General features: G+C 33.8%; 1 protein-coding gene across 1 annotated transcript; it reads left to right on the forward strand.

The window, feature by feature from the left end:
* The first annotated feature begins 7,729 nt into the window (after positions 1–7,729).
* On the forward strand, positions 7,730–10,275 carry LOC143235452 (uncharacterized). Its single transcript, XM_076473645.1, has 2 exons — positions 7,730–8,045; positions 10,038–10,275. Exons 1-2 carry the CDS (start codon positions 7,814–7,816, stop codon positions 10,238–10,240), a joined length of 435 nt encoding a protein of 144 aa, XP_076329760.1. The 5' UTR covers positions 7,730–7,813; the 3' UTR covers positions 10,241–10,275.
* Positions 10,276–12,638: the final 2,363 nt, after the last annotated feature.

The following is a 12,638-nucleotide window of genomic DNA, read 5'->3' on the forward strand; positions in this document are numbered from 1 at the left end:
CTTCTTTTAACTGTGAAAGAGGTCTTAAAACAGACTTTATATTAGTATTAGCACTCAATTTTTATTAATTTTATGGGGTTATGAGTAGATGTTAGATATTTTAATGAGCTTCTTTCATAATAATTTTGAAATATTAATATCCAATTCAAAACATCAACAACTATTAAAACTACTGTAATAGCAGTTAATATAATGTTTTCAATGTAAAAATCGTGCAGCTTCGTCACAAGTTTTCCCAAGCACAAGTACGTAGCGGCCCCGCATGTCTATGTTCTTAAGGTTCTTCGCCTATGCTCTTGAGCGGCTAAAATGTGAATTACCTTACGTTATAGCGTCCTTATGGTTGAAATAACACACACTAGAAAGAATAAATGAACGACCATGTTAAGTGACGGAGAGATTCGAACTCACGACTTTTTGTTAACATCTATCCAATTTTTTTCTTTTAATGACTTGCGTGAAAACACTCATTAAAAAAAGAATAACATATAGGTGTCGTTACCTGAATACTTACTACGATTGTGATTGGACAGCTACTGAGTAGAATTCAACCAATAACGATTATACTATACGAGTATCTTAGCAACGAAAATGTTAGGAAAAGAATTTCAGAAATTTTGCAAGTACTTCAATGCTTAACAGATTTTGTCATTTCATCTCATAAACTAAGAAGTAAGTTATTGTAACAAAATTGTCATTAAGAAGTTTTTTTTTTTGCTTAATTATATTTGCTGTCAAAACCCAAACTCAAATGTATGAAAAATCTATTTTATCTCTAAAAAATGTGAAAAACATATTCTATTATAACCAGAAACGAAATAGTAAGCAGTTCCTTGTACACCCCTCGTTTCCAACCGAAAAACCCTTAGTCACTGCTTCTGTTAATTAAGATTAGAGAGGCTAAAACGGTACGATTGTATCTGTAAGAGATAAAAACAGTGTAAAACTTATACAGGTGACATTTTAATTTGGGTTGTATGAGTTCTTGATATGAGCCATTTCCAATGTAATGCTGTATACTAGAAAAAAAAAATTGTGGAAATGAAACCAACAAGAAAAAAGATTGTAGAATTTTACCAATCGTCATTAAAATAAAACACCTTTTTAAATATTTTCATGAAGATGGTTATGTTGGTACTTTTTACAGTTTTATTTAATTTTTTATTCAGTTTATTTGGCACACCAAAACACCATCAACTGTCCTTGTGGATACATATTAAGGAAAATCATGGCTGTAAGTTGTGAATATGGACGTACTTTGGTTTTTATTCTTTTCATCTTTTGATGTAAAAATTTGAGGGACATAATCTGTTTTGTAGAAATATGTCTTTATAGTAATTAAATGAGAAAACTATAGATAAACTAGAAATGCATTTGGAATCTTCTCAACGTTAAAACTTTTACTAAAACGAAGTGTTTTTGCTAGTTTATTTTTAAGTATATTTTACACGAGACGGTAATTAAAAGCCGACTACCAATTTGAAATTCCTCACACAGAGACACAAAACGACTTGGAACAAATGGAAATAATATGTTTTATTATAATGTGCGAAGTAAGTAATATATGCAATGAGATTTTTTGTGAATTTCAGTTAGAAGAAAATATTACAAGAAGAAAACACCTGTACTAATTACATCATGACATGAAAGATCACAAGTTACGTAAAATTTCTCCGGGTCTTACAAATTACTATATGTGATAGTAATGCTGGGTGTTGTTTAATGTCGAGTGTTGGGGGTCATTGACTGATGGCCCCATGTTCGAACCATTAATGTGTCGCTAAACACCTTACATGCTTTTAACTGTAGGGTGTTTTAACTACCTTAATCAGTGTCGTTATTCGGTTAAGAATAGTTACTTAAGAGTGGTAACTACTGCTGATAGTTGTCCGTATCTATTTAACAGCTGTAAATAAAGAGCAGCTGTCTAAAACTTAGGAAGGATTTGAAATGGATATTTGTACTTTCTGTTCTATAATGTGCCATTTCTTCAGCTTTTGTTTTGGAGACATTACTTCGGATGCTTTAAAAACTGTCTGTTAAGAAAAGTTTATTATTATTATTCTCACAACCATCGCCAATATCTTGTGTCGTGAGGTCACTACTTCGAACACTTCCATGCCTGTTCTCGCTTCACTTATTACAGACGTGAAGGCTGTCCATGTTATTATATTGTTTTGTCACCATGTTTGTTTTTATCAGCCTCCTTTTTCTCTTTTCGTTGCATTAAGTTTTACAATAAATTTACGAATTTTATGCCATAAACACAAACAAAACATTAAGATAAACATTAATAAGTGCATTATGGGAAATACCATATGTGAAACTCTTGGTTACTATTTTATCAATGAATAGAGGGTTGAACGCCCTCACCACCTGGCCATTCCTGCCTTACAAGTTTTGTTGGACAAAGTTGTTAACGGATTTTCTTTTCGGTTATCACAAAATGAAATCAGCTGTAAATTTGAATTGAACGAAAATTATATTCATAAATTTAATTTTCGCTAAAAATAATATTAACATTTTAATAACTGTGGTTCTGTTTTTCATACTTACCGAATCAACCTTAAACTCTAAACATGTGTTTTCCTTACAACAAAGCCACATCGGGTTATCTGGTGAGTCCACCGGTGAGATTTGAGAACCTCCTTGTGGTGTTGTAGGTCTGAATGCTTCCCGCTGCACCAGCAGCAGATTGTAGAAATGGCACATATTTATTGATTTATAACAAAGACAGATTAATATTCACATTAAATGTTGCTATGCAAAAGTATTAAGAACTCTTTGAATACTCTTTCACTAACGAATAGCGGGATTCACCGTCACATTATAACGCCCTCACCGCTTAAAGAACGAACTTCTTTGGTGTGACAGAGATTCGAAGCCGTGATTCGCAGATTACGAGTCGGGTGTCTTAACCACATGACCAAACCGGGCCATTTTACCATGAATTTGCGACAAGAATAAAACATGCAAATATCGTTTTCTCAACTAAACATAAACAATCTATAATAAATACATATGCTGGCCATATGTACACACATCATACAATCCACATATAAACTACTTATTAAAAAATAACTACTTATTATATTTTCCTTTTTAAATTAATACGTTATTCTAATTACATTTTTGTTGTTAGTATAATAAAAATATAATTTATTTATGATATAACTTCAAACTTTAACTTACTTTTTGATATCTATAAGTCTTAGTATCTTCTCACAGTTCCTGGTGGCTGTACGTAACCAGTTTCTTCTGCTCCCTTACTACTAGCTATTTAAAAAGGCGACAAACGTTAATTGAATGATTGATATTTTGAAATTAAGCGGAAATTTACACAACTGGTTATCTTTGCTATGCTCACAACGGATATCGAAGATTCTCAGTGTAACTCTTTCTTGAACAGTGAAAATTACGAAACCGGTAAAAGAAGGAAATAAAAGGCATATAATACAGTATTTTTTTATTCATAGCCACATTAAAATCTTTTCGATATTTTGGATATTACTCCCTATGACAAACGGTATATATATGGACTTATAATATTAGAGATCTAGTTTCGATACCCGTCATAGACAGAACGCGGAGAAACAATTGTGTAGCTTTATCTTAACTTTATAGACAGACAGAGGTGTGGTTATATATATATATATTTGTTTCACTAGGATAACAAAAAAAGAATGGCTAAGAACAAGCCTAAAACCTTGAATTACGCCCAGGAAATCTCCAAAGAAAAAGGTAAAATAACTTTATTTTTGTTTGTCTCGTATTAAAAATACTAGCACAATCATTTAAAATTTGTGCAATGTTTTCCTAAAATATTTATTACTAGACCGGAAAAGAAAACCGCCTCTTCCTCCCACTTGCCAAAGTTACACCAATTGCAAAACTTCAATTCAAGCATCGAAAGTATGTAATGTTAACAATAATCTATAAACACAATAAAGTGATTTAGTTTGGGGAGAACGCACAACACTTTTCGAAAGAGTATTGGTCTGTCTTCTTCAGATATGGTCTTCAGCAAAGCAGTACATGGTTTATATACAAGTTCAAATACAAGAGATACAAGAATCTATAGTAAAAGAAATGTTTTCACCAAAGCTACACAAGGGCTATCTGCTCTAGCCGTCCCTAATTTAGTAGTGTAAGACTAGAGGGAGCATGAAATGGTATGTCGGTAGAACGACTAGGGTTATGATATATTCAGTGATAAAACGACTAGGCTGAGAAAACACTTTGTTCGCTCTTCTATGTAAAGTGTTTTCTCAGCCCAAACGAGCCGTTTTTGCATACAAATATGATGATATATTGTATGGTTTTGAACGTTAATACAAGCCCTATGTATAAGTTTGGCTAAACCTCTAGATACTACTACATTTTCTAAGTAATGCAATTCAATTCTGAGTCTTCTTGGTGTTTAAAGCGTGTAACAAAATATAATAAGGAGTTTGTGATTCTAGGATTCTCCTAAAACCAAAAAATAATCGTTCCCTTCATATCTTACATATATGTATTTAAATATCTGTGTTCGTATAACATGGAATAATTCGTAAAGATATCAGTTAAACATTTCTTAGAAGTCATATTGTTAATGAAAACACCTTTATAATATTTTCTCTCAAGGTTCAAAATCACACAAAATCGACCATGATGTCACTGAAAAAATAAATTCTTGCCTTTGTCAGGATACCACATTTTGTTCCTCGGGCAATCAGTGACATCCTCTGTCAGCTCTAAGAGAAATCAGTTCCTCCAGAGGTTGTAACATAAGGGACGCTTAACATTGCAATTTATAATGCCATGATATCAGCAAAACGTGCACGTGCCATGAATCACGAGAAAAATTATACAATCTATAGGATACAAAACAGTATGAGATACGAACTTGTAAACAAGAAATAAAAATATTTTTAACCTTCATTTTGTTCTTATATGCTCTTGAAACAAAACACGTTAGAAGACTCTTCACCAAACGTCTAGTTTATTAATGTAGTTCGTGAGTGCAAATCTAACTAAAGGTGAATGGATCATATGTTCAGTTTATTACTTTCAGTTCAATTCATTACAGAAAAAACAAAATTATTGAGGCAAATATCATGAGATGATCCCTCAGAAAATAATGTAACCGTTAAATTAAAATTACAATAACAAACAGTTTGAACTGATGATGATGCCATACTAAAGGACGAGGCTCGCCATGGCCAGGTGGATTAAGGCGTTCGACTCGTAATCTGTAGGTTATGGGTTCGAATCCCCGTCGCACCTAACATGCTTGCCCTTTCAGCCGTGGGGCGTTATAACGTGAGGATCAATCCCACTTTTCGTTGGAAAAGAGTAGCCCAAGAGTTGGCGGTGGGTGGTGATGACTAGCTACCTTCCCTCTTGTCTTGCACTGCTAAATTAAGGACGGCTAGCGCAGATAGCCCTTGTGTAGCTACGCGCGAAATTAAAGAAAAAACAAAGGATGATACGATGTAGTTATTAAAGTCATAATTTACCTCATGTAGAAGCTGATGTTGTTGTGTTTTGAATTTAATTATTTAATCTAGCAGATTCCTTACGAGACAACAAATCAAAGCTAGTTTAGATATTATTTAGTTTTCTAGAAATCATCATTTTTTAATCTTATTGTAGATGAATCTTGGGAAACAATTGGCACCATCAGTGATGAACGAGAAAGATCAATGACTCCGGAGATTTCCATACCCAAAAGGTATGTATTTTCAAGTAAGTCCTGACTCTCAGCTCAAATGGTTGCCAGGACGCTTTACTCACAATGTGCGGAACGCTGTTTTGAACTCCCATCACACCAAACACATACACTCATTTAGCTGTAAAGAAAACCTAAAATATGACGGTCAATTTCACTATTCTTTGATAAAAAGAGTAAAAAAATAGTTGACTTTGTTTGGTGTTGACTAGGTGTCTTTCTTTTGCTGAAAGGATGGTTAGTGTATATAGCCTACTAGTAGAGTCACGCAAAATCTGAAAGAAACCAAATCAAATTGACTGAATATCGAATAAACATTTTAAAACAATAAAAAATGTGTTAATATAGTTTCTTAATGAAATAGGACACAAATGGTATAAGATAAATACGTAACAGTTCATGTACTATTGTTCTCAGTTGTCTTCATCTCACCATGGTGAACTTATGTTTTGATAAAAATGTGTACTATTGATGATTATAATCTGTTATCAAGCAGAAAAACTGTTAACTTGAAATGCAATGAAAAGTATGTAATCCAATAATATAATTAGGTTTCATAGTTACTTATATAATCTATGTATTTCTTCAATACTTTGCACCTTTGCTGCTAGGCTAAAACTAGTTAAACGCTACCTGTCATATCATCTTTGCCGTCAACATCTTGTGGAGTCATTTTCACTTATAATTTCTTTTAAGCCCTTAATTCTTGTATTTTTTATTCAAGCAGACCAATTTCGTAACATATGTTATATGTGACTCTGAAATAACCATAATTCGTTATCTATTCCACCATATAAATATTCAAGTACGTTTAATAATCATTTGACGAACCTCAACTACTGTTTTTCTCTAAACACATTTCCAACCATTTTTCATTCTAAGTAACTTTAGTGTGGGTATTATAGTAACTTGTGAATGAAAGTAGAGAAGAATATATCAACTCCATTACATCTGCTATATCCACTGTTATCGAGGACTTCTGTACAATACCAGTACTCCACAGTTTCGCTGGTACACAACAGATCTAGTAGTTGTTAAAATACTGTTGTCATGTTGTCTGAGCAATAACTGTTTTAGAGTGAATCGTGATATTTACCAATTTTATCTAAGTTGTTAATCATTAACACTAAGGTTCTGATTTATCAATATAACACTATTCATTTAAATAAATATTGATCTTCTCTCATACAAGTCACTTATGTGTAAATATACTATGATATATTCATCACATGTAAGTATTGCTTCTATTCCAGCGCCTTTGCCGTGAACAAAATGTCACTTTGGAAGCGGATGTGGAACGGTCTCAGGAATGTGTTTTGTTTCCAACACAGCTACGAGCCGTTCAAAGAGGAGACGATAAGAGGCATAAAAGATCCCATGGACGAGGAAGAGTCCTCCTGGTGTCACGACTCGTAAGTTTTAGGTTTTTATGATTTCAATAGGAACCTTTATTTTCATACTACATATACTCAACGTAATGTATTCCTTAACAAAAACCAAGTTTTAATACATAAATTCTCACCGTGCAAAAGTGGAGAAGCCATGGTTTGACTGGATACCGATATTTTCAATTGATTGGTATTCTATGTTCACAAGGGCTAAATGGCAAGTCAGAATCACTTAACATTCCTAATTCTAAACAACTGACTAACCACTCATTGCCATAAGAAACTTTAGCCATTTCTTAGAGCCGAATAATGGGACTGACTGTCATTACTATAGCGCGAGGAAACCGAAATACTGATTGTATTTAGCTGCATTGTGGCTCGTATTTTAGACACAGAGAAACACAATCCTGCACTCTGAATATCGGCCACTGCTGGCTCGTCCAGGTAAAATATAAGTATAAAATAATGTTAGCTTTTAATCTCAGTACGGATCTGTTTGAAGAAAGAGTGATTTTTAGATGTGAAAAATGCAACAGTTTTTAACATGACTTTTGGGTAATCGACGATTTCTAATTTAAAATACATTTTATAGTAAACATTAAATTGTATTGAGTTTGTATATCATACAGCTTCGTTGGATTTCTTTTAACAACCAGGTCGTGAATTTTTTTTTTGTTTCTTACTATCATCCGCGTGGCATGACATTAATTAGATGTCTTACTTCTTTAATCCATGCTTGTATAAAAGGAAAACAACAATCTGTGCTTTAACAACATTTATTTTCTCCAAACCATACTCTAGTCTAAACAACACTGAACAAAGCGAAATGTGTGGTCGAGTGATCGATATTCAAGCGGAAGAAAAACGTACAGAGGAGGAAGTACAACCAAAGAAGAAACCATTCAGATTCTTCATTGCTCAGGGAAGGTTGAAGAACAGGAAAGGTAAGCAGCCTTTTGTGTGTATCAGAACAGCGTTTCTTTTATTATTATTATTACAGTAAAAGACCTGGAGATATCACCTGTTTTAACCATTTCCAGCACTTTATGATGTCTCTCTATGATTTAGTTACTAGACACTGAAATGTTGTCACTTAAGGGACGCTTAACATTGCAATCTGTACTGCGTGACGTTAGTAAATGGTGCACATGCCATAAATCACGAGAATAATTATACACTCTGTAGGATACAAAACAGTATGACGTATGAACTTGAAAGGCGAAAAATAAACATATTTGTTACTATTCATTTTGTTTTTACCTGCTCTTGATACAAATCACGTCAGAGGTCCCTTCACCAAACATCTAGATTATTAATGCATTTCGTGAGTGCAAATTTAAACAAAGATGAAAGGACTATGTGCTCAATATATTATTTTCAGGTTAATTAATTATCGGAGAAACAAAATTATCATGGCATAAGCCAGCAGAAAATAAGGCGACAGTTAATTTAAAATTACAATAACAACAATTGTGAACTAATGATGATGATGATGCTATATTCATTTGTATGAATATGTAGTTATTAAATGTTCACAAATGAATATGATGTAGTTATTAAAGTCAGGATTTACCTACTGTAGAAGTTGCTGTTATTGTATTTTGAATTTAATTATTTAGTCTAGCAGATTTTGCATCGTAATTGAAACAATTTTATCTTAACGTTTTTAAATTTCACTTCAATAGTTTTGAGCCGACTTGTAATCCCAGGGTCGCGAGTGGGGGGCATTATAACTGACAGTCAATCCACTATTCGTTGGTAAAAGAGTAGCTCAAGAGTTGGCTGTAGGTGGTGATAACTAGCTGCCTTACCTGTTGTCTTACACTGCTAAATTAGGGTCAGCTGGCGTAGATAGGCGTCGTGTAGCTTTGCGCGAATTTCAAAAACAAACAGATAAACTTTATTAGTTTTACACTTTGCGCTGAAAAAGGTTTGAAAAATAAAGTTTATAAAATAGTTAGGGTGAGCATAGTGCAGATAGACCTTTGATAAGATTAAACGCGCACACACACAGATTTACATAGAAGTGTCATGACAGATTGATTAATTTATGTTTTAGCATATTCTTCACTCAAAGTCACCCATGGAATAACTGCGCATAGCATTTCTAGGTTTTAAACTGATGAACAAGATGGAAGTTAATTACTGAATAAAACCATTGTCCTTTTTAGCCTGCTACAGTCCCACACCCTACCCACTTAACAGTTTCAACAAGGAAAAACAGAGAATTTATTCAATATGACCTGATATGTTGTCTCCCCACCTGTAGTTAACAACCAAGAACAAGTTTCTAATTTGAGGGATAAGTCAGGTAATAAATATGCGAATTGAGCACAGTCAATAAGGACCCATTTGCTCAGGGTACGTTGTAACATCAACAGTTAGATAACAAAGCCTGGAAAAAAATTGCGTAATCACGCCTTCATAGTTGTAAGTCGCTGTTCCGCATGTTATTCATTGATTTCTTGTTACTTTAAGGATTGTTTATGTTGTAAAAAGAGAAAAAGAAAAAACAAGCCGCAATGCGTTGTTATTTTTTGTGCCAAAAATAGTTAAACAACATTCAATATAACTGTTATAATTAATTGTTAGAAACACTGAACTGCCAGTTTGGGAAACACTTACCGAGAGAAAATGATAAATAGTAATAAGAAAAAATCAGTTTTACCATCCGCAACTGTCGGATCATCAATGAGAAGAATATAATTTAATGGAAGAAGGATTTCAATTGGTTAACGCGATCTAAATCTTCAAACATTTTGTTTCCTTATACGGACAATATTTTTTTCAAGATATTTTGTATTCGTGTCTAACCACACTAACATTGTTGAACAAAGCAAATTAGCTATTCATAGATGAATTTTAGTTTAGTGACAGACGTACCAACATGTAGAAATCACTACAAAGTGTATATTGTACATATATTGTTTTAATAGATCCAGGAGTGTCCGTGACCCTGAAGAAAGATCACGAAACATTGATTTCGGTCTCCTCGATTCTTCATCCGGGTGACGTCGTTATAGAAGTAAATTGCGCCAACGTCAGCGTGGAAAACACCACGGAGTTCAGTGACAAAATTATAAAAACTGAAAATGTATATTTGACAATCATGTGTATTTCGGACCAGAAACACAATTGAATATACAGTCATGTGAAAAAGTTGGGACACCCTATGAAAGCCAGTGTATACTTGTAACATTTTTGGATATAAAGATATTTAATCTCAATTTTAACAATACTGAAAGATTATAGGAATATAACTAAACAATTAAAACTGAAGAACAGACTTTTCAAGATCTTTTGTAAATGTCATGCTACAAAAATTCATATTCGAACCGACGAAAAAGTTAGGACACCCTACCCCCTAATGGCTAGTGTTAACCCCTTTGGCTGAAATAACTGTAGTAAGACGCTTCTTGTAGCCATCTACCAGTCTCTGCCATCGGTCTGAAGAAAGTTTGCCCCATTTCCCAATGCAGAATTCTGTCAGCTGTTAGTTGTTTGAGGGGTTTCTTGCATGTACAGCCCGTTTCAAGTCACCCCACAGCATCTCAATGGGATTAAGATCTGGGCTTTGACTCGGCCATTCCAGGACTCTCCATTTCTTAGTTTTCAGCCAGTCCTTAGTAGATTTACTGGTACGTTTTGGGTCATTGTCGTGTTGCAGGGTCCAGTTCTGCTTCAGCTTTAATTTTCCTACAGATGGTCTTACATGATCCTCTGATATATAGTAGAATTCATGGTGGATTCTGTTATTGTGAGCTGTCCAGGTCCTGCTGCAGCAAAACAACCCCAAACCATGACATTTCTGCCTCCATGCTTTACAGTTGGCATGAGGTTCTTTTCCTGGAATGCTGTATTAGGTTTACGCCAAACATGTCCTTTGTTCTGGTGTCCAAATAATTCAATTTTGGACTCATCTGTCCAAAGAACATTAATCTGGAAGTCATGGTCTTTGTCTGCATTCTCTCTAGCAAACTTCAGTCCGACCTTGATGTTTCTCTCAGAGAGTAAATGTTTCCTCCTTGCACACCTCTCATGCAAGTTACACTTGTGCAGTCTCTTTCTTGTTGTAGAGGCATGCACTTTCACATCAACAGTAGCCAGAGCCTGCTGTAGGTCCTCTCGATGACATTTTAGAGTTTTTGGAGACCTCTTTTAGCAACTTGTGGTCTGCTCTCGGGGTGAACTTGCTTGGACGACCAGACCTGGGCATGTTGGCAGTTGTTTTGAAAACCCTCCACTTGTTGACTATTTTCCGGACAGTGGAATGGCTAATTTCAAACTCTTTTTAAATCAGAGACTGATAGATGGCTACAAGAAGGGGGTACCCTTAGGGGGTAGGGTGTCCTGTCATTTTTCTCAGTTCGAAGATCTTGAAAGGTCTTTTCTTCAGTTTTAATTGTTTAGCTATATTCCTATAATCTCTCAGTATTGTTAAAATTGAGATTAAGTATCTATATATCCAAAAATGTTACGAATATACACAGGCTTTCATAGGGTGTCCTAACTTTTTAACATGACTGTATGCAAAATTACTTCAAATGACATTTTCATTAAAATTGTAATTATCTGTGTACTTATTTATGTTACATTTCATGTTTAATATTGTAAAATTATAAATTAAGAAAAGTTTAAATTCTATTTCTTATTGCATTAAATCTATTGCAAAAAATGTGTATTGGATTTTATTAGTAAAAGATGAAGTAACACCAACAGAATCAAGACAGACTAGCTACAGAGGAATCAATCTGGATAGAGATATAACTTATGATGAAAAATTCACTAAATATAACATTTTTTCAGCCCTGATGGACAGTTTGATTACAAAATGTAACTATCTTTATATGTGTAAAAACGTCTGGTATGGGTAGAGAAAGCACCATGTTCATTTCTGTACCCATGCCTGTCGTTTGTACGTATATATTATTCTCTACAAGTGGGATATCTCGTCATCACGGATTGTAACTGTCTTTATATACTTGGTTCAGGTGTCACTTGAATGCATTCATATCGTTGTACAGTTATATTCTTTCCTATCTAGCATCATTATGTGCGAAATTTATATGTCTTGCTTATGTCACCAGACGAAGTGTTACCAGATTGCTATGACGGGTGACATAAATGTCATTGTTCCACAAAGTCGGGATAGTACATATTTGATTAATATAAATATAATTAATAAAATTAGTTTAAATTAGTAATTTACCAGTTAATTAACTTTCCTTACCATTCAATTAAACCATCATAGAAAAGGATGACACTGTAGAATAATTAAAACGAGCTCTTAGATGTTAAATTAACTCAATAATGATTTTCTGTTACATGATTACAATGAAATAATCAAGACATATTTCTTTTTAACAATGTATTAATTTTCTAACAACTTAGATTTTTCAATATGACATGCACACAATGACACGTGTTGTAACATAACATTTTCGGAAAGTATTAGTCAATTTCATGAGAAGAAACACTTCACTAAACATCTGCTGGCTTGTTTCATGCATTTTACAGTAAGCATCCTTCGCACCTTT

The sequence above is a fragment of the Tachypleus tridentatus genome, chromosome 12 (genome assembly GCF_004210375.1).
Source record: "Tachypleus tridentatus isolate NWPU-2018 chromosome 12, ASM421037v1, whole genome shotgun sequence".
Taxonomy (NCBI): domain Eukaryota; kingdom Metazoa; phylum Arthropoda; class Merostomata; order Xiphosura; family Limulidae; genus Tachypleus; species Tachypleus tridentatus.